Source organism: Echinops telfairi, unplaced genomic scaffold, assembly GCF_000313985.2.
Source record: "Echinops telfairi isolate 266 unplaced genomic scaffold, ASM31398v2 ScPeMD7_14;HRSCAF=57, whole genome shotgun sequence".
Taxonomy (NCBI): Eukaryota; Metazoa; Chordata; class Mammalia; order Afrosoricida; family Tenrecidae; genus Echinops; species Echinops telfairi.
The window spans coordinates 429,986-453,505 of NW_022103911.1; the positions used below are offsets into that span (position 1 = coordinate 429,986).

Sequence of the window (23,520 nt, forward strand, 5' to 3'; positions counted from 1 at the left end):
ATGATGATAGTCAGGCCTGTTCTGCTATACATAAAATCACCATGAGGCGGAGCCAACTGATGGCAGCAGAGCTCTCTTTACTGGGAGGCAATTGCCAGCCTTTGTACCTTTTGTGGGATCATGTGAGCAAGATGATGGGTAAAGGTGCCAGAGCAGATTAAATCTGCTGCACGAGACCTCTTCAGAGTATTGAAAAGCAAGGATGTTAGTTTGAGGACTGAGCTCCTCCTGACCCAAGCCACAGCATTTTCAATGGCTGCATGTGCATGTGAAAGTTGGACATTGAATAAGGAAGACCTAAGAAAAACTGATGCATTTGAAATGGGGTGCTGGTGAAGAAGATGGACTGCTAATAGGACAAACCGATCTGTCTTGGAAGAAGTATTGTCAGAGTGCTCCTTAGAGGTAAGGATGGCGAGACTTTGTCTTAAATGCTTTGGACATATTGTCAGGAGAAACCAGTCCCTGAAGAAGGTCATCATACTTAGTAAAGTGGGGTGGGGTGGGCAGCAAAAAAAGGGAAGGCTTTCCACGAGCTGCCTCGACATAAGTGGCTGCAACCATGGGCACAGGCACAGGAAGAGTCGAGAGAAGGGCACAGGACAGCATTTATTTCTGCTGTGCATAAGGTCTCTGTGAATCAGAACTGACTCGATGGCGCTTAGCAACGATAACACCGACAATTATTTCTCCAGGTTCCTACTGAATTCTGTACAACCAAGAAGAAAAGGGTTATCAGGCCTGAGGCTTCTTTCAGAAATGACCTCAATAGTGAAAAGTTTTATAAAGTCCAGAACTGAAAGAATATATACTTTTCAGAATTTGTGTCATTTGCTTTTTGTTTGGTGTAAGTTGTCAAAGGCCTGCTCTTTTAGGACATGGGCATTTCCTGTATTTATTTTTGTTTTGTTTCAATAGGTGGCAGCATGTCCTCTCATTTAAAAGACTATCTCCTGACCAAGACACATTGAAACCTTCCATTAAAGGCAAATAGTAAGATGTGCTAGAAATAGAAATGTCTTCTGTAATATACCATCAATATATTGCTCATGGTTGCAATTCAGGTCATTTCACGGGTTTGATCCATCAGTAGTAATATGACGATGACCTTGATTCTTGATGACTTCATGCATATTGACTAGTCTGATGCCACCTTCAGACTCATGTTTTCCTAGAGATCATTGCTGTAGTCAGTGTGTACTTTGAATGCCTTCCAACTTAGTGGGTGCTCACTTTCCAGCACTACCTCAGACAATATTCTGCGAAGATCCACGGGGTGCTGTCTACTTTTTGGAAGTGGACCACCACATCTTTCTTCCGAGTCTGCCTTGCACGTATTATAATGGGGAAGTTTGGCAAACACAATGTTGAGCACTTTGCACACACCGCTCTGTGCGTTGCTCTGTCTCCACCCCAGCCGTACTCTTCCTTTCTCCACCTTCTTCCGAGTGGGTGTGCTTCTCCTTTCCCGACACGTGCAGTGGTTCTCACCCTTCCTCAGTACAGTGCCTCATGTGGTGGTGACCCCCAACCATAAGAGTATTTTTGTTGCTGCTTCATAACTGTCATTTTGCTACTGATATGAATCGTCATGTAAATTGCTGATATGTAGGATGTATTTTCATTGTTACAAAGTGAATATAATTAAAGCATAATGATTAATCACAAAAAATATGTAATTATATATTGTGAAATATTTATTTCTAAAGACAAGGAAATGAAATTGTGTCTTGAAGCATGGTGTAGCATGGATAACAGTCTTCACGCCGGGTCCTCATAGGTGGGCATATCTGCATGTGGGCGGACCCGCCTGGAGACGGATAGAGGTGTCTCCTTTCCTACGACTATTGGAAATAATGTGTTTTCCGAAGATCTTAGGTGACCCTTGTGAAAGGGTCGTTTGACCCCCAGAGGTGTCGCGACCCACACGTTGAGAACCACTGCTCTACAGGATCAGTTTCTCAATGAACAGATGTATAGATGTTAATTCAATTCGCCATGGAGTTTATATCGATTATATAAAGTATATAGTGAGTATTTGTATATGTGTGTGTGTAGGTTGTTATTCTTCTTGTGTGTAGTCAAGTCAATTACAACTCATAGCAACCCTATAGGAGAGAATAGAAATTATGGTGTATGGACATCCTAACTTTCCCGAACCTCCTTCTATTATGATAGTGAAATTAATATTTGCTCTAAGCCATCTTCTTATTGTAAACATTAACTTCTTTTAAAACAGCAACAACAATTTCTTACAATAGCAGACCTAATAGGTACCTGTGTGGATGCTTTACCTGAAGAAACCCTGGTGACATAGAGGGCTATGCACTCAGCAGCTAAAGACAAGGCCGATGGTGTGACCACCAGTAACTGCCCCAGAAAGAGGAGGCGGTCTGCTCTCAGGAAGATTTAAACTCTTGAAAACGCAAAGGGACAGTTCTTCTACTCTGTCCCTTAGGGTCACTATGAATACAAATGGAATCAATTACAGTGGGTTTGGCTTTTGATTTGCTATGTGTCTAATCCCTAGCAGCTGCATGCTTTGATGATACCTAATGCAGAGGATTGCCCTTGGGCACTGGGTTTATCTAGCCTGAGTTTCAACAGAATGGAGAGCAAGCAAAAGATTCCATAAGTTGTAGGCTCTTTCACACTTAATTGTAGCCCTAATCCAAATACAATTAGTTCTTATGACATGGTCTTACTCTGTACTCAATACCTCTGATGAGCTCGCTGATGATTTGGGTCAAGTCAGATGGTGCCTGGCTAGCAAAATGACAGGATCTAAGGTTTAAAATATTTGTCTTAAAACAAAGAGCTATCTAAGTGTGGTTCAACTAAGTCCGCACATAAGAACCACATAAATCTGCTGAATCATTTATGCAGCTATTACCTCTATAGATTTACCTAGCCTGGATTTCATATACAGAAAATCTCATAAAATACAATCAGAAAGCAAACCAAAAAATGCAACAACATTGACCAGACAAAGCAGAGAAAGACACTAATTGAAAAAAAATTAAACTTTAAAATAGAATAAAAGGAAATCAAATGATAAGGTGTTAAATTTTAACCTAACGACACCTGTCACAATTTACTTTACAGTGCTTTTGGTCTGAGGGTCAGAGGGGATTGGCGGGAAAAATAGGAACTTAACAACGAGTACAGAAAAACATGTCCTGAAATTGATTTGGCCACGATTGCACAGCTCCTAATATGACTGAATGATTAAGTTGCATATGTGAAGTATATGCCAATAAAACGTTTTGTTTCTTTATTTTAAGAATTGAATAAGACAGTGGCAGAGGGGATAGGAAAGGAAGAATAGATTTAAGAGGTAGAAAATGCAAGTCCCATTGACTAATCGATTTTAGATTAGGGTTGTTATTGTTAATAATAGGTGTCATCAACTCAGCTCCGACTCATAACAATCCCATGCACAACAGAATGAAACACTGGTCCTACACCTTCTATAAAGCTGTGTGGTGATTGAACACATTTTGCCAACACCTTATCAATCCAGTTCATTGACAGTCAGCCTTCCTCTTTTTTTAAAATCATTTTATTGGGGACTTGTACAACACTTCTCACAATCCATACATCCATCCATTGTGTCCAGCACATTTGCACATTTGTTGCCATCATCATTTTCAAAGCATTTGCTTTCTACTTGAGCCCTTGGTATCAGCTCCTCATTTTATCCCCTCCCTCCCTGCTTCCCTCTCCCTCATGAACCCTTGATAATTTAGAAATTACTATTATTTTGTCATATCTTACACTGCCCGATATCTCAAGGATCTCCATATAACCTCCTCTCTAGGGGACGGACAACAAAAAAGTGGGTGAAGGGAGACGTCTTCCTCTGTTTTGAGGAACTTCTATTTTACCAAGCTTGATGTCCTTTGCCAGGCACAGGTCTCTCCTGATAGGATGTCCACAATACATGCAACAAAGTCTCCCAATTTTTGTTTCTAAGAAGCATCTGGCTGTACTTTCTCCAAGACAGATTTGTTTGTTCTTCTGGAAACCCATGGTACGTTCCATATCCTTGACCTACATCATAATTCAGATGCATCATTTCTTTTATGACAAATACTATGGCTTGTATCACATACACCTTAGTCCTCAACGTGATACCTTTACATTTTAAAGGAGTCTTGTGTAGCAGATTTGTCCTATACAATATGTCCTGTGACTTCGTGATTGCTGCTTCCATGAGCATTAACAGTGGATCTAAGTAAAATGAGCCCTTCGCAACTTCCTTTCCCCCCTCTGTTCATCATGATGTTTATTGGTTCCGTTATGAAGATCTTTGTTTTCTTGACATTGTTGCAAACCATACTGACTATTGCATTCTTTGATGTCCATCAATAAGTGCTTCAAATATTCCTGGATTTCAGCAAGATTCTTTTATCCTCATATTACTGGTTGTTAATGAACCATTCTCCAATGTCAGACTCTTCTTTATACAGTTCAGCCTCTAGAATTATTTCCTCAGCATATAGATTGAATAAGAAGGTGATAGGATACAACCCTGATGCATACCTTTCCTTTGCATACACAACCTTTCCGTTGTGTTCAAGCGATTGTCTCTTAATCTGTGTACAGGTTTCACCTGAACACAATGAAATATTCTGGAATCCCCATTTTTTTAATGTTATCCATAATTATTTATGCCTTTCGATAGTCAGCAAAACACAAGTAACTCTCTTTCTGGTGTTCTCTATTCACAAGCAAGATCCATTGGATGTCAGCAATGGTATGCCTTGCCGCAGGTCTCTCCAAAATCCTACTTGACTCTTTGGCAGCTCTCTATCAATGTACTGCTGCAAGCATTTTTATATCTTCAGCAAAATTTTATTTTCATGTGATATTAATGATACTATTTGATGATTTCTATATTTTTGTGTCACTTTTCTTTGGCATGAACAAAAATATTAATCTCTTCCTGTCAGTTGGCCTGGTAGCTGTCTTTCAATTTCCGTGGCATAGACTGAAAAGTGCTTCCAGCACTGTGTTAGTTTTTTTGAAACATTTCAGTTGGTAGTCTGTCAGCTCCTGGAGCCTTGCTTTTTATGAATGTCTTCAGAGAAGCTCAGATGTTTCTTTCAATATCATCCATTCTTGATCACATACTCTCTCTTGAAATGAGTGAATATTGACCAATTCTTTTTGGTATAGTGACTCTGTGTTTTCCTTCCATCCTTCATGCGTCCTCCACATTCTCTATTTAACCCATAGAATCCTACAGTATAGTAACTCAGGACTTGGATTTTTCTTCCTTTCTTTCATCTTGCGAAAGTGTGAGTGTGTTTTTCCATTTGGTCTTCTAATTACAGGACTTTATATATTTCATTATAATACTCTACTCCCTCTTCTTGAGCTGCCTTTTGAAATTTTCTATTTAGCTCTTTTACTTCACAATTTGTTCCATTTGGTTTAGTTTTTCTACATTCAAGAGCATGTTTCAGAGACTCTTCCAATGTCTACTTGGATCTTTTCTTTCTTCCCTGACTTTTTAGTGGTTTTTTGCCTTTTCATGCATGGTATTCTTGATGCTATCCATAATTCCTCTGGTCTTCTGTCACTAGTGTTCAGTACATCAATAATCTTCTTGAGATGGTCTCTGAATTCAGGTGGGATACATTTAAGGTCATATTTTGGCTCCTTTGGGCTTATGTTCCCTTTCTTCTGCTTAAAGCCCAACTTGCAAATGAATAATTGGAATCTGTTTCACAGCTGGCCTCTGGCCTTACCTTGACTGATGATATTGAGCTTCTCCATGATTTCTTTCCACAAATGCACTCAATTTAATTTCTGTGTAATCATTTGATGAGGTCCGTGTGTATAGTCACTGTTTAGGTTGTTGAGTAAAAGTATTTGCAATGAAGAAATTATTGGCCTTGCAAAATTCCATCATACCATCTCCAGGTTTGTCTCCATCACCAAGACTATATTTTTCAGCTACTGATCCTTCATCTTTCGTTTCCAACGTTTGCATTTCAATCACCAGTAAGTACCAATATTTCCTATTAGATGTTGGATCAATTTCAAACTGAAAAAGTAGGTAGAATTCTTCATCTTCTTCATCAATGACTTTAGTGGTTTGAATGATAATTATATTGACTGGGGCTCCTTGTAAGTGTGCATGTATTATTTTATATTACAAGGGTTCCTTGTAAGTGTGTGTGTATTATTCTACCCCAGGCAAAGTTGGACTTGGGGAGAGATGTTGACATGTTCTTTGTAAGGATGATTGTGATACCATTCTTCTTCACTCGCCATATCTGACACCGTAAGCATATGATTATCTGATTCAAAATAGCCTTTCAGCTCTCTAATTGATAGTATATCAATCTGTATGCATTCTATTTCATTTTTGATGATTCACAACGTGCCTACATTCCTACTTTGTACATTCCATGTTATAATTGTTAACAAATGTTTGCAACTGTTTCTTCTCCTTTTGAGTCAAGCTCTATCAGCAAGTGAGAGCTCCAAAAGGTTTGTTCCATGCACATGATTAAGGTTGACTCTATTTTGAGAAGACGTCTCTTACACAGTCATATTTTGAGTGCTTTCCAACCCATGGCCTCATCTTCTGTCTTTATACCAGTCATGTTCTGCTACTCAGAAGGTTTTCAGTGGCGCATTTTTCAGAAGTGGGCCGCCTTTTACTTCTTACTTTCTTCTTAGTCAGAAAGTTCCAGTGAAAACTGTTCACCATGGGTGACCCTGTTAGTGTTTGAAATACCAGTGGCATCGCTTCCAGCATCACAGCAAGCCACCACAATAGGACAAACTGAAAGATGAGTGAAGTAATAATATGGAGCTCTGGACAAAGAGCTATTGACAAAGAAATGTTGAAAGCAATCTGGACACATTGAGGTGAACAATCTGGGAGATACAGATATAGATCTGCAAAAGGAAGTTGGATACATGGGCCTGAGAATTTGCAGAGGTCTAGCTGTAGATTTGGCGGTCAATATCCTATCAGGGGTGTTCAGAACAATGGGTGCCTAGTCAGTTGTGGAGGGAAAATGACATCAGGGACAGAACCCTTGGGCATATCAGATGTAAGTGAAAGGAGAAGGAAAGGGGCCCAGTGAGGACTCCTACTGAGAATGTCTGGTCTGAGAGGTCAGTCAGGAAATGCACATCACCCTCCAAAGTCAAAAGGGAAAGGAAGAGGGTGGTCAAGGGCAGCACAAGCCACGATCAGATCAAGTTAGGGAAGGATTTAGACACCTTTGTGAGTTGAGTAATTAAAACATCATTGTTGAGCAGACAATGAGCAATTTTAGTGACGCAGTCATTGGATGTGGTATGCATAGAAATCAGAAGACAGTGATTTGATGTGTGAATCGGAAGTGCTGGAATGTAGACCCAGACCCTTCTTTCAAAGCGCTTCACTCTGACTATCCACATTCCGCTCCTCCAAATGATGGTGAGACCTTTTTCCGGGTGGGCGGGCTTGTGGACTGCAGATGATGGAGCAGGTGGGGGGCTCTTATCCACATTTGAAATAGATGTTGAAATCAGATGAATTCTCAGCGTTGCAAACAAAGAGGGAAAGTGATACCAGGAAGTCTGAGGGGGCAGTCTAAGAAAGTCTGCAGACAAAAGGAACTAGAGCGAAAGTCTGAAACGGGATCAGGAGACAAGAAGCAGGACAGTGGGGTAGGGCCGTGGTTGAGAAGTTCTCAAGCAGGACAGGCAGAAGGAGATTATGCAGTGGGGTGTGTAGTTAAAAGGATTGATCAGAGGCTCCAGCTCAATGGAGTGGGGGAGGTAGATAACAAATGGAGAAAATGAGAAGAAAAGGCCTGGCTATTGTGATAGACTCTCAAAACAGGTGTAGAGAAAGTGGGATTAAGAGTTATAGGACTAGCAGGTGGTGACTTTATACTTATAAAGATTTCAGAAAAAGAATGGTTCTAGATGACAATATCTGAGTCATAGAGTGGTCAGTCAGGGCATACAAAGATAAAGGTACTTGAAAGCAAGGAAGTCAAGGGTCCGGTAGGCTGCGGTGTTGGTAGAGTCTTTCCCATGGGCCCTAAAGTCACCCAGGATGATGAAGAAGTTGAATTTAAGGGCAATAGCATGGCAGCGTCCTCAGTGAAAATGGAGCATGACAGCCGTCAGTGACAAGAATGGAAAGGACAGAGAATCTAGAGATAAACTTCAAAGCAGGAGGGAGTTTTCCACATGTATTCAAGTAAGGGTGGCAGCGGCGGTTAGAAAAGATCATTGAAACTTCTGGACATGCAAAGGAAGTGGTCTCCTGATAGTAGGAGCAGGGAGTGGAAAGGTCCCTTTCAGTAAGAGCAAGAAGAGAAGAGAAGATAGTCCTGGCAGTGGATTTTTTTTTTTTGTACTGTCCCCCATGCTTTCGGCACAGAGTCATCCACATGAAGAACACCCCTGTTTCCTAAGCTGGGGTTTACTCTCAGCTCACCTGACAGTAGATTTATAAAGAACTCTATGCTGTCAGAAACTAAAAGGACGGTCTCTCATTTTCTGCTGAGACCATTGAATTAAAGGTTGGCAGGGAATCACAAAAGACAATGGTACTGACTCGGTATTGTTTAATACAATTGGGTCTTAAATAAAAAGCCATTCACATAAACATTTTAAACCAAATATGTAATAAATAATCATTAAGTTATAAAGTACATAGTTCATATGGAATGTAAATATAATATCACAATAATATAGAAAAGTAATGCTACAATATATACAACTGTTCAAAATAGATACCACAACCAGCAAAATAATAAAAATAATGATTAGACTTTTTTGCTAAATTCTCACAATGGGTGTGTGTGTGTGTGTGTGTGTGTAACATTTTCCTGATTTCTGCAGTTTTTGCTACAAATGCTGTTGAAATGATATTGAGCAACTGAACACATCAGATTCAACAGAAAGTTTTAGTCAGAAATATGGGTAGATGTTCCTATAAGACTTTAGAAATTAAGTTTAAAAACAAAAGTTTAAGCAACTGACTACTATTTCACAACAAGAATTCAGATATTCTTTTTTATGAACCAGCTAAATCTTGAACCATAAACAAGGAAGATGAAGCTTCATGTCCTGCCTTGGGACTCTGGAGCCATCTTGGACATCACGTCTTCACACGTGTCTTTAAGCTCATATTAATGAAGGCTCTTAGCCAACATTCCCTTTAAGATCTTTCTATCTTACTTTAGTGCAAAGGACCACAACAGAGATTTCTAGCGGTAACACACCAAAAATAAATGCAGGATTGTAAATATGAAATCACACAGTCCAAGAAGTCAACAGAAACAAGAAATACGGACTCCATCTTTCCCCAAACCACTTTGAGCCTACTTTCTCCTTTTAGCGCAGCAGCCTTGTTTAACACACACCACGGAGGTAGCCGTTAGACCCATGTTATCGCTGGAGTTGTTGTTAGTGGTTCTTGAGTTGATTCTTACTCGTGGCAACCCATGTGTGCAGAGTAGAACTGATCCATGGGGTCTTCAGGACTGAGACTTTCTGGAAGCAAATTACCAGGTCTGTCTCCTGAAGCACCTCTGGGTGGGTTTGAACCACCAACCTCTTGGCTGGTAGTAGAGTGTTTGCTCTCCCTATTATTTGGCACATATTTTTAAAAATTACTGTATAATTTAATATTAAAATAGTACCTTGTTTATGATGATAAAGCATTTCATTGACTTTTGAGGAAGTAATTTACTTTTTAGTACATCTTTCAGAACTATCAATTATATCCCTCTTGTTTTTATAATACTTTTAAGTCATTTTTCTTCTCAGAGCATAAAGTTTTTTTCATCCTACATCCTCTTGTATACTGATGACCAGGTTAAAAATAAATGATTTTCAAATAGCTTATAATGTTCTGGTGAAACTGTTCTTTCTCTAGAGTTTTTCTCACTTCATATTTAAAGAAACATGGCTGGAATTAATATGAATTAATATGAAATGGCAGTTACTTGCTTTCACTGCCTACAGTTGAGAAATGGGCACTTTTATGCAGAAGTCTGTTTTTCACTGGGACAGAAGTTCTAGCCTATTGCTTTGTCTCCTGAGTTTGAATTTATGCAGCTAACCGATTTTCTTTGTCCACATACAAAGTGTCCAAAATGCTTAACATACTTAGTAATTTCTTTTTCATAAAAGTTTTGTTTGAAAGGAAGAAAGAAAGAGGAAGACCGACAGACACGGGGAGTTACTGCCTCTCTCTCAAGTGATAATCCTGGTGGTTTGAGAAGAGAGCTGCAAACATGTTTGCCTCTGTTTGGCTCCAGAAGACCACCTGATCTAGAGCCCTCCACAGCTCTGAATCGCCATTTCCACAAACTTAAAACGCTAGCTTATAAGAGGACTTGCAGTTGGGAAGCGGTAATATTACACTCACTTCTTAAGTGATACCATATTCCCATTTTCAAATAAAGAAACTACACGAGTCTATTTCACAAATACATTCACATCTATAGAATTTAAGTATTTTAATAAATTTCAATAAGAAAACACTTTCATATCTAGAATAGCTATCCTGCCATGTATAAATAAATTACAAATTGTATATGTTACATATGCTGGGATAAAAAAGCAAAATTGAAGATGTATATGTATCAACACTCAGTTTTTGTTTCTTTAAAAAAAACACCTGAAAATTTTATTTTGAACCTCCGTGTCTGTATTTGCAGGCTTGAATGAAATTCTTTCATTTTTGAGTTATGATTATAATGCTGTTGATGCTATTGTTAGGTGCTATCGAATCGCTGCCAACTCATAATCACCCTGTGCACAGTAGAGAAAACGTCTCCTAGTCCTGAGCCAGCCTCACATTGTTAAGTTTGAGCCCATTGTTGCAGCCACTCTGTCATTGATCATAATAGACCTCATTAATGAGTCTTTGTGGTAATTCCCAAACTGTATTTTTGGCTAAAACATTTCACCTTTGTGCCCAACTAAGAATGTCATTGGCAGACAGTGTGACCAAGTAAAAGCATTACAAGTCACAAAAATCTATTACTTAGGAAATCGGACTCTAATTGAGGTTTTCAAGTTATCCAGACAACATAGAGCATGTAGATCACACTAGCTATTATATAGTAATTTGGGGGAAATAATTCTGACTTTGAACAGATATCTGAGGTTTTTTCCTATCACTACTGTATTGTACATCCATGTGAAATGCCAGAAGTGAGTTTCATTACTGTTTTAGAGTATATGATCTAGTGTCCAGCTTCAAGTTAGATCCTCAGGAACGATCATGATCCCATGGGTTCTAGGAGAGATGCTGATGAATCATCTGTGGAAACAGCAGACCATGAGTAACCTCAATATAGGAACTGATCATTATAGATCAATATGAAAGAGAGAGTGAAATTTAAATTTTGATACCTTTTGAAGAAGTGATTTCATATTTTCTAGGAATTCTTTGGGTGGTTTTTTCTCATAAGAATCACATGCAGGACATGCCTAGAAATCAATGAAAAGTTAACACTTTTAAAAGACATTTTTCCTTTTTAATAAAATATTCATTTAAATGTGTTTTCCCACTGAAGACTTAAATCATGTTCATGAAGGGAAGTTTGAGGAATGCATTTCATTAGTCAAAAAATAACAATGGAAAACAAACCACTTTTTAATCTCACTCCATTGCAATGTTTTGAGATGAACAATCCTGCAATTTTTGTTCTGTGCATTTACGTTATTTACCCTTGTTAGTTAATTTGTTTTGTTTTGCATTTAATATATCACAAGCATTTCCTAGATTTTGGTATTCTTCAAAAATATGCTTATATATAATGAATATTTTGTATTTTAACATAAACCCCAAACCAAACTCACTGCCATTGAGTTGATAATTACAAATAGTGACCCTATCGGACAGGGTAGAATTTCCCCTGTGAGTTTCCGAGGCTATAACTCTTTTTTTTTTTTACTATAACTCTTTACAGGAGTATAAAGTTCCATCTTTCTTCTGGTATTTCATTATGGGATGGAGCTATTACCATTTTTGGACATAGGCATTGCTTCTAACTATTCATTATAATATACAGTACTGCAAAAAATTGTTGTTATTAATTTTTAGATACGCCTTTGCTTATTTCACTTAATACATTTCTGCAAGTTGAATTACTGAATTAAAGAACAGAAATTTTTAAGGTTGTTGATATACATTGATAAAAGTTTTACCTTTATCGGTAAATTCTTACCACTATTGGAAATTAATAAAGTTTTTAATTGTGGAAATAATAGGACTTATTTATTAAAACCCTATAATAATAGGATTTTTTTGATTACTAGTGAAACTGAATAATTTTATATATGTATTGTCCACGTATATTTCTGTGGGGGTGGGGGGGTGAATGTCTTGGTTTATGATCTGTACTCCTATTGCTGTTGAGATACCAAACACCAGGGTATCACGTGGCAATATTTCAAATGCTAGCACAGTGCTTCGGGGAGAGCATTTGGTTGAAGGACTTGTGTTGTTATTAGTTGGCACCCAATCACTACTGGTCAACAGCCACAACATCTGTGCAGAGGGTGGTTTTCACGGCTGTACCGTGTCAAAGCAAGTCAAGGGGGCTGTGTCCCAAGGTGTCTCGGTGTCATTTCCAACCACCAATCCTTTGGCAAATAGTCGAAAACGTAACCATTTGTGTCTCCCAGGGCCTGCATGACTAACAGGAAATGTACATTCTAGTTCTCACTCTGCCACTGACCATTTATGGGACTTTGGCAAGTCAATGAAACTGTTTGGGCTGTCTCACTTTCCTCTTCTGTAACACGAAGCTTCACTCTACCATTCTTTGCATTTTTAATATGAGCTTTCAAAGACTTGCTTAACTCCATTCTTTCTGAGGGAAGTTCTAGAAGAATATTTTTCCCATGAAAGCCTGGGGAAAGACTCAACAAAGCACCCAAAAGAAATAAGAAACATTTTGATAATATGATTTAAATTTTATTTGAATCATAAAGGAAATTCTTTGGAGGAATGAGGATTGATTTTTTTTAAGTGGAATAATTTATTTTACATTGTTTGTCCACTGAGTACTGGCATTGCTCATGGGTTGGCATAAGAACAAATGAATAAGAAAGGCTCAGGGGCCCAAAAAACAGGATCTATTGATAATCCCCTGCCAGATAACGGAATCTATCTATTTCAATTCTGCGCCGACTCTGCTTCTGGGCAGGAAAGTAGTGGTCTGTGGGGGAAGAGCAAAGCTGGAGATTTATCCTGGTCTCTTACAGGCTGTCTCTTTTCATAGGAAAACTAGGATCTAGCTTCTATTAGGAAGAGCACAAGTTATATGTAACTGACTACATAATAAGGACAATATTTCTTCTCTCCTAAATTACAATCAGATTCTCCAGCTAATGAGTTCCTCACCGTAGGAACTCATGTAGGATGCTACATGAACTTCTGCCAGCTACTTAAATGTGATTCTGGGCACTTTCAAGTCTGTAGACTTTGAAGAAATGTCCCCCCGCTTGTCAAAATTCACTACGTAACTGTAAGAAAGGTACTAAGGCTCCTGCCAAAGATAGGTGTGTACCTTTGTGTGCATTATGAAATTAATATGGCTAGCAGGTACAAACAAGAGCAATGACAGATGACAATCTTACCGGTGAGCGTTTCTGTTTCTTCTTTCCATTTGCAGGAGGTAGTTTCCTCTTGAGCTTTTTAATTCCCATATTGATTATTTTCTCATGGTCGCCTGCATTTAATGGCTTTAGTTGGGCCTTTTGAAAACAGGAAAAAGCTGACTGCTCACAGTGTCTCTGGAAGAGAAATGATAGGCATTTATTAATGACAGTTATTCAGAAAGTAAAAATGACATTCCCAGTCCTCTCTCCCCACCTCTGCTACATGGTCTTTAATCACACTCGTCAGATCATGTGCCAGCTATTTAATCCTTGGACTGAAAAGATGGAGGTTCCTTCATGGGAAATTGCCCCATCTTAAGGTAGGGGACTTCTACCTTAAGGTAAGCCTCACTCGTTCACAGTTCTCTATTCCTAACAAAGCACTGAGGGCCGAGATAGATGGTATACAACAGATCCAATACACCTGTGAAAGAACACACTAAAAAGCAAACAAACTCACTGCCATTGAACGTATGCTGACTCCTATTCACCCTACAGGACAGGTAGAACCGCCCCTGTGGGTTTCTGAGACTGTAACTCTGTATGGGAGCAGAAAGTTCTGTCCTGCCTTAGAGCAGCTGATGGTTTTGAACTGCTGACCATATAGTTAGCGGCCCAACTCATAATTACTAGGGCCACTGAAGCCAGAAGTGACTTTAGTTAGAATCTATCCATACACTTAGGTCAGTTAGGGTAGGACCCAGCCTGAATCAAGCAGTCAAAGAATAGAATTTGAGACTTGCTCATTCAAGGGAAGGAAGACAGTTCCTTCAGAATGGAAGAGCAGTCTCTCAAAGAATGGAGAAGTGAACAGAACAAATCCAAGATTTTCTCCTGGCTTGGCCATATAAGCAGTGACACATCAGGAGAAGCCAAAAATCTTAGAAGTCAAACTGCATAGAAAATGGATTTTTTTTTTAACAGCAAAATGTTAAAAACATTAAAAAACTGATATAAGATGCTCACCTTACCAAAATGATCACTGAAGACAAAGTGGATGCATAAGCAAATGTGGTGAAGAAAGCTGATGGTGCCTGGCTATCAAAAGATATAGCATCTGGGGTCTTAAAGACTTGAAGGTAAACAAGCGGCTATCTAGCTGAGAAGCAACAAAGTCTGCATGGAAGAAGCCACACCAACCTGTGTGATCATGAGGTGTCAATGAGATCAGGTATCAGGCATCAAAGACCCAAAACAAAAAATCATATCAATGTGAATGAGGGGGAGCATGGAGTGGAGACCCAGAGCCCATCTGTAGACAATTGGAGATGAGCCAGTCAGGGTGCAGTATTGATGATAGGAGTCAGCATACACGCAATGGCAGTGAGTTCGTTTGTTTTTTAGTGTGTGCTATACAGCACTGATGAAACACACAACTTTCCTCTAGCTCTTTAATGCTTCCTCTCTGCCTCCCCCGCCCCCTCTCTATCATGACCCCAATTCTACTTTACAAATCTGGCTAGACCAGAGCATGTACACTGATACAGATAAGAGCTGACAACACAGGGAATCCAGGACAGATAAACCCCTCAGGACCAATAATGAGAGTAGCAATACCAGGAGGGGAAGAGGAAGGTGGGGTGGGGTGGGGGAGCCAATCACAATAATCTGTATGCAACCCCCTTTCAGGGGGACAGACAACAGAAAAATGGGTGAAGGGAGACAGTAGTCAGTGTAAGACATGAGAAAAAATTATAAATTATCAAGGGTTCATGAGAGAGGGTGGGGGAGGGGGGAAATGAGTTGATTCCCAGGGCTCAAGTAGAAAGAAAATGGTTTGAAAATGATGATGGTAACATATGTACAATTGGGCTTGACATAATGGATGGATGTATGGATTGTGATAGGAACTGTAAGACCCCCCCTTAATAACATGATTTGAAAAACAACTGATCTAAGAACGTATAACCTAGTTAATTTCTTCTTTCAGTAAATGTGTGTCTCTGACATTATGTTCTTCTTGCAGTTGCTAGATCTCGATTTCACTAATGGGTAGAGAAGCCACTGCCATACAACGAGAAACCTCAAGCCCTCCCAGCCCCTCCCAGCCCCTCCCAACACCTCCCAGCCCCTCCCAGGGCGGTGCTAGTAATTACAATATTATCCTTCTCCTCTCAGGGACAATCAGCTGAAACTAGCATCTGCTACCTGCGTTGCATTTTCCAACCCATATTCTTACCCAATATGAATGTTGATTAATAACATGCATCTTTAACGCACAAAATCATCAGGTTTGCTTTGCATACGTAGCCACAAGCCGAGACCCAACTTATCCGGTTTCCTTCTATCAGAGCAGCTTGCCGCTCATAAGGGCAAGGTGATGTCCTTCCCATGTTTGCCAAAATGCTTATTTAATAGAAACTATTTATAAATGTTAATTGTAGCACTTTTGTTTCCTTGAAAACCACATGTTCATATTGGTTGAAGTTTTTTCTTTTCTCTCCTCTTTGACCACAACCGGCTTAACTTACTGGAAAAAAAGTAATATTCATATATATAAAAGGTAAATTTTCCAGTTGAAACTGAAAACACTAACTGTGATGATCTGAGAAACCAGCATTTCTCACCGAGGCTCATTTTGCTGAGTTAACATTTACAAGTATGTGTCGAAAGAAAAGTAGCTTCAGAAGAAGTACAGGGGCCCTGCGGAGTGCAAGAATAGTGCCCTGGATGGTCAAGATCAGGGGTCAGAAATGTTAGCCCTGCGTCAGACATTTTGAAAGTCTCTGAATGGCATTTGGCCATTGAAGCCCTTACTGTTTGGGCTGTGCCTTCCCTCTTTACCTGTGTTCAGAGGCATCTGAAACCTGTCTTTCAGTCTGCTTTGTCCCTACCAGCAGGCAGCGCTTTTCCTGGACACCTGAGGTTCATGACAAGGGTCTGCTGGATTTGGTCTTAGATGCAGATCGAAGGGGAAAAGAAGGGGTGGAGCTATCTCTCCCAGCTGCCTTAAGCAGGTGTGGAGAAGGGGAGCAAAGAGGGTGATCTTGATCCTGGATCCCTGTCCCTAGGAGGTGACCGCGGATGCATGGGCAACAGAATCGAGGAGCAGAGCCACTGTTTCCCTTTGCTGTTCTTGGGTGCCTGCAGAAACTGAGGGCAAGGCTTTGGTGTCTTCCATCCTTTCCCACTGGGCAATACAAGGAAGCCTTCGGTCTTGCGTAGTTTTGGAGAATCTTGGGAGTGAAGAAGTCCTTAGCAAGAGGAACAAACCGCTCAGCCCTTTCCTTAGAGCCTCTGTTGCAAGGAGGCAAATCTTGAGTTTGCACCTTTGCGATGGAGCATTTGAAAATATTGTCCTCTTGAAAGCCTATTTCTACCCTATTCACGTGGTTGTCTTTTGCAAAGACAGCCCTAGCCATGCACAGGGGGATGCCTTGCTAACGGGACAAGGAAGAGTACCTTTGTCCCACATTACAAAGGCACAAGTCATTTGGCTAAACAAAGAGGGAAAGCTTTGATCCTGTTCTGTTCACCTCTCCGTTCTCTGAGACAATGTGTTTCCCTTCTAAAGGAAACAGGTTTTTACCAGTGTTTCTCAGTAGTGACAGTATTGACATTTAGGATCAGATAAGTCTTGGGGGGGGGGGGTGCTGGTGGGGGAGGTGTAGCTCCTGGGCATTATAGAAGGGTTAGCAACATCCCTGGGCTGTGCTCACTAGATACCAGTGACACATCCTTACCCAAATCTAATTGTGACAACCTAAAATTTCTTCAGATGATGCCAAAGATCTCCGGGGAGGCAGCATCACCACCAAATGATACCCGCTTGTTTATATAATTAGGAAAAAAAAAGAAGAGGAAGAAGAAGCAAAGCAAAGGCCTAATGAGGTCAATAAAAGATCTGAGAAACTCGCCATGTGAATGCAATTATCCTTATCATTATTACTTTCAGTAAACTTTCAGTAATCGGAAGGTTTCAAATGGACCCCACTCTGATGTTTGTTATAATACTGATGTGGCCTTGAATCGGTTCATCCTCCCTGAGTTTGCCTACCAGCATGTCTTAAAGATCTTAGTTATACCATTATTCTTATAGTCAACAATGCTTGTATCAGATACAGTGTCACGGAGACAAACTCCTCTCACTATGTTGTAATATTTATATACTTCATTAACAAAGTCTATAAAGGAAGTGCCCACGGGAATGAAATCAAGTTAGACAATGAAATATCCTTCCTACGTCTTATCTTGTAATAAGGGAATCAGGAACTTTACAGCTAGGAAACTCAAGAACTCTAACTATAGCAGTTAGACAAGGTGGGTGAGAGGCTACAAAAGGTATGTTTGGGTAATTAGGCATAATGGTTAAGAAATAGTCTCACTTATTGGAAAAGTCTTTCCAATAGACTGAATGTGCTACTTTCATTTTAGATGATGCTTATTAGTACGGGGCTAGTAAATGACAGTGGTGAGGCTCAGACTTAGAGAGCGAGTCTTTAAAGAAAAGCAATAGTTGTGACTCATTCACTTTCTAAACTTTTACAAGCAGTCATTTACCATAATTGTTTTCTTAACAATGCATCCCCCTAAGTCTCCCACTTTGTAGTATCCTCATTACTGGTAGCGCTTTTATAGTTATTCTTATTAATGTGGTTAAAAGTCTATGACAATGAAAACATTTTCCTAATTGCACTTCAACCTTCAGTGTACTTAGCTAGAAGACCAGAGCTAAGCTATAGGGGAAGAGATCAGCACACAGCTCCCTTGACCTATCTGCTGGGCCTATCTTCCTGGGACTCCAATGGATTTAAATGGCTTGAGAGAATGGGGTGAGTTCTAGAAAATGTTCTTTCAAATGGTCCTTGCGGAAGTCAAGGGGTAAGACTTACTGAGCTAAGGGTTGTACAATTATATTCTTTCTGGATGGTGTTCTTTGCACCGAATTCCCTTGTTATTATTTTTTTCCAGTTTGCTATTGAAGGATGAATTCTGCTTCTTAAGATAGGCATGTAATTATTTAATGGAATCACAAAGAAGACACAAGGCTTTCTTGTTCAGAGGATCTTGAAATATAATTAGTTTGTTCATTTTTCAGAACCTGGCTACAGTGTAGATTAATTTAAAAATGTTGTTTTGTCTCAGAAGCACTACTTGGAAAGTATTCTTATAGAGATACTTGAAGGTAAATATGTGTTTTGTGGGAAAAGTAGTAAAGTATTTTATTGATTGATTTACTAGTGAATCAATGAATATTAACAAAATAGAAATAAGTAGTCTAACAATTATGAAAACACTCATTAAAACCCCAAACCTTCCTAAATAGTCATGTTAATGCTTTTCTTAGCAGGATTTAAAAACTGAGATCAAATACAGTTGTAGAAATAAATTAAACTGTTCTTACCTTAACATCTTGTGGCGCTGGCAGCAATTCGGGGTCCTAGAGAGAAAAATCATTCTGAGTTATTTTTATAATCAAAAGGCTTCTTATATATTAGTGAAATCAATTTGAATTTTGCTATGATAAGAATTGTCTTACCAAATCATTCACATAATTTTTCAGCTGATCAACAATATCTATGAGTTGAAGCATTCTAATCATCAAACGATCATGCTCTTTGGAGCTTGTTTTGTGGGCCACTATCCCAGAGAAGATGACCATCAGGCAGAAGACTCTCCTTCCCATGATGCCAGAACTCCGTCCCATAGATGCCAGCAGTAGAAGAAGACTTGCTCTCTTCTCGTTTTCACTTCAGTTTGAGTGTGAACAGTTGTCACTACAGCTACCTATTTATTCATCCTTCAGGGAGAGGTAAAGCCCTCCCATTGCAGCCTGGAAATCTTTGTAAAGTGGATGAATGTGAGTAACTCTTTTTTCTTTTCCACTGGCTGTGAATACGTGTGCTTGTGCTTATGCGTGGGGGCAGGGATTGATGGAGTCAACGAAATATGCCCCATCTGCACCTTAGACAGGAAAAAGAGACAAATGGGTGAATTCCAATTTTCAGCATGAGTTGAGAGGTGTGCACAGTACACAGTAGATGCTACAAAACTTCAAAGAAGTAAACATAAACACTTTGATCTCTCTAGCTTCTTCCCCTAGTATCTTACCTGACAGGCAAGATGCACACTCATAAGGGCCCCGCAATAATGAGTAAAGAGGCAGCATGTGCTTTCTGGCAGGCTGTTCTTAGAGTCACCGCGGAGACTAGCCCGAATTCCATCGTAAAGGTCAGAGGGGAGGCTCACTGTTAGGAAGTGAATATGTGCTATAGTTTTCAAATTAGCAATAATAGTTTAGGTTAGTTTCAACTGACATGCATTCCCATTTGCCTCTCACTCTTCACCAAAGCCCCTTTATATAAAATTAATCTCGGCTTCTCACATTTCATTTTACAATCTGGTACACAAATATCATAAATAATTCTAAGGGACTTTATGGAATATTCACCTCCCCTACCCTTGATCTCATTACACTTTCACTAAAAATAAATAAAGCAAAAAACTCCTAATGTCAGTATGTTCTCTATAGTATATTAGGTAAGTGGGTGAAGAGTTCTAATACTCATTCCTGTCTGAAAATATTTTCAAATAACAAAACCATAAATACCTGTAAATGATCTTTCTCTAAGTAGAGTTACATTTTTCTATGCATAGTATTTTTCTCCCCTCAGGACGATCAACACATTTCTAACTGTATTTCAGATCAAGGAGAGGTTCGTAAAAGACTCCAACAGAAGAGGCGGCTTTATCTGTTTCTCTTCTGCTTCTCTTGTGTCTGTGAGTCTTCACTCATTTGAGAAAGTTTAAGGTAATGCTCTAGCCATTAAGAGAGGCTGCAGCATCTGTATCACAGTCAAGTCTTACCCAAAGAAAAGCAAAACCCTTCTTGGCTATAGATTTGATCAATTGACTGGTTCATCTGCTTAATCGTATGCTTAGAGCAATATTTTATTCTAAGAAGTTGTGTAGTCAAGATAAATTGGAATTTGTAAAAAAAAAGTTGGAATTTGTACTTGATTAGTCTGACGGTTGGCTATAATCTTTTTATCATAAAAAGTCACTCAAGAGTATACAGATTTGATCTCATAGTGTAGAAATAAATAATTCTTACAATGGAACCAAGAAGTTTGGATTCCTTCTACAGCAATTTAATTCTACAGGGGAGTATTCGGCATAAACCGATGAACTCATAAAGACTGGGGGGTGACCACTTGGCACTTCATGATTGCCTTGCATGGTCTCTCCTGGTCTGCCCTGCCTAAGTAGATTTCAGTCTCTGTGAGACATGAATCACAGGGGTGAAGAACTGAATTTCTAAAGCAAAGTGCTTGGGTTCCACTGCAAGTCCTAACACTTAACAAATTCTATGACCTTGAGTATGTTACTGTAAAAGAAAGATAAGTAGAATACATATGCATAGATTTATTGTGAGGTTTAAATAAGCCGTTCACGCAAAGTACAGAACTAGATGAAGTCCCCAAAGTTTTGAATTCTGATCCTGGTTGAAGGTTGGGATGAGTGTTTGTAGAAATGCGGAAGCGCTAAGCTGATCCAAGGAAGGAAGAGTGGGCAGGCCCATGTTCAAAACACGTGGGTGCGGCTCTACGTGAAAACCATTGAAAGCCTTTTGTACTGTTTAGCATCGCTGCTGCGTGCCAGCCCCAGAGCGCCTTGCCGTGGGCCCACAGACACACCAGTCCTCCCCAAGCAATCAACTAGACTTAACCAACCAGCTCACCAAGGACCTCCAGCGTGCTGCCCCAGCACTGTCATGTAGGGCCTTTCTGAGAGTCACACCTCTGGCACAAATGGCATCATGATGGCGACATATTTTGAATGTCATCCTCTGTAGCAAACTGAATAAAAGTTCTCAAAGATTTGCACATCTTATCCTAGGAAACAGTGAATGTGTTTGCAGATAGGATTGAATTAAGGATTTTGGGAGGACAAGATTATCTGTGTGTCTCAAGGTAATCACAGAGTCCTCGTGACAGGGAGGCAGGAGGGTCCGAGTCAAAGAAGGGAATCGGACAATGGAAGCGGATGTCAGAGTGATGTGGCACAGAGGCACGGTCACATCAAGGCATGTAGTCTCTCAAAACGCTCACTGCCACAGAGTTGATCCTACCTACGGCCGCCCTGCATGCTATTTCTAAGCTTATAAATCTTACCAACAACAAATAGCCTCATCATTCTCCCCAGGAGGGGCTGGTGGGTTTGAAGAACTGACCTGCAGGCTAGCCATCCAATCCTTATCCAACCACCCTGGAAAACGCAAGGAATAGATTCTCCCTCATCCTGCGAACTTTGAAGCCTAGCCCCATAAAACTCATTTTGGATTTCTGCCTCCAGAACTAAAAACACAACCAAAAAGTTCACTGGCATCAAATAAATTCTGATGCCACAGACCCTATAGGAGAGAGTAGATCAGACTTCTGAGACTCTAACTCGTTAGGGGTGTAGAAACTCTTTACAGGTGTAGTTCTCCCTCCAAGTGGCTGGTGATTTAAACTTTAACCTTGGGGTTAAAAAGTTTAAACCTTGGGGTTAGCAGCCTAATATGTAACCCACCACAGCACCTGGGTTCCCCATCAAAGCATACATTTGTGTGGTTCCCAGCCACTAAATGTGTGTAATTTTTTACAGAAACAAATAGAAAACTAATAAAGCTGGTTAATGAATTTTCTTTCATGAAAAAAAAAAAAAAGAGGCAAAAGCGGGAAAGAGAGGAAGGGCTGATGCAAATAGAATGAGCAGCTTGCCTGCTGGGAGTGTTGGGAACAACCAGCAAGTAGGGTCACGGAAGTGTGAAGAAGAGAGAGGAGCCAGATTGGGGCAGTAGCCCCATGGGGCGGGACCTGAGGGATAAAATATATACGAGGACTTTCTAGGGAGTCTGGAGTGTGCTGTCATAATCTCTTTCTGTCCTCAGGGAGACTTCGTTGAGCCTTGATTGGGTATTTCAAAGTGATGGAGCCAATTTGTATTTTGTTTAAATTTATCACTCTGTCCACCTGGGCTTTAGAGTGAGAGTAAGGGAGTTCAGATTGCCTTGAGTTATGTAGACAAAGTAGATTATTCTCTGCTTACACATAGTAACCTTATTGACACCTTTACTATGTTGTTTCTTTGAGATTTTAATGACTTTCTACTTTTTAAATTATGATCTTTTTAATAATCTCAATATAATCAGGTTTGATATAATGCTTATTTCAAAATGTGAACTTGTTCTAACATGATTGATCTATAAAGGAACTACCTGAATGTGCCAAAATGTGTTTGCTTGTGTGTGACTTAGTCTGCAAGAACCATCTGATGAATGCAAATAACTGGACTCAGCTCAATGGAGCTACACAGGAATAACACACACACACACACACACACCCTCCACCAGCTACTTAGTTCACCACGTATGCTATGAAGTCACACCCGTCCAAATCTCATCCTTACAGCTTTCCGTCCCCGATCACCTTCCTTTCGCCCCTTCTCGATAACTCGCAAGCAGCAGTCCTTCTCGCACCCACCTCCGTGAGCCACCGTCAGAACTGGTTCTGGGCATGGGACCATGTTTATTGTAGCATGTATGTACTTCTTAACCAGTCAGCATGTGCACAACATACCTTTCTTTGTTAGGTTCCCATCTGCTTTTTTCTGGGCTCTGGCACTTGTTTTTAATGCTGTGCCTTCTTTTTCTCCTGTTTGGTTTAAATGTATCACTATGTCCGGTTGCGCACATGTGTGTGTGAGTATGCAGAGTGTGATCACTTTCAGGAACACAGAGATCACATTTTAGCAGAACTGACTAGATTCTCTCTGGAAGCGGTCACACGTAGGACCAAACAGCAACTGGTGAGACCCAGGGACATCCTGGGCCAAGGGGTTGAGTTTTAAGAGCAAAGAAAGGAGGAGGAAGAGCAACTGTTTCCT

The 23,520-nt window shown here is 39.9% G+C and overlaps 1 protein-coding gene and 1 non-coding gene across 2 annotated transcripts; both read right to left on the reverse strand.

Annotated features, from left to right (window-relative positions):
* Nucleotides 1–8,378: 8,378 nt before the first annotated feature.
* LOC115868602 lies at nt 8,379–8,512 on the reverse strand. The gene has a single exon (XR_004045691.1). It is a non-coding gene; the product is annotated as a small nucleolar RNA SNORA65 (small nucleolar RNA).
* A 2,766-nt stretch (nt 8,513–11,278) lies between these two features.
* On the reverse strand, nt 11,279–19,297 carry IL21 (interleukin 21). Its single transcript, XM_004711843.1, has 5 exons — nt 19,130–19,297; nt 18,995–19,030; nt 13,630–13,785; nt 11,395–11,472; nt 11,279–11,302 (listed from the first exon to the last, which is right to left on the reverse strand). Exons 1-5 carry the CDS (start codon nt 19,295–19,297, stop codon nt 11,279–11,281), a joined length of 462 nt encoding a protein of 153 aa, XP_004711900.1.
* Between the last annotated feature and the right edge of the window lie 4,223 nt (nt 19,298–23,520).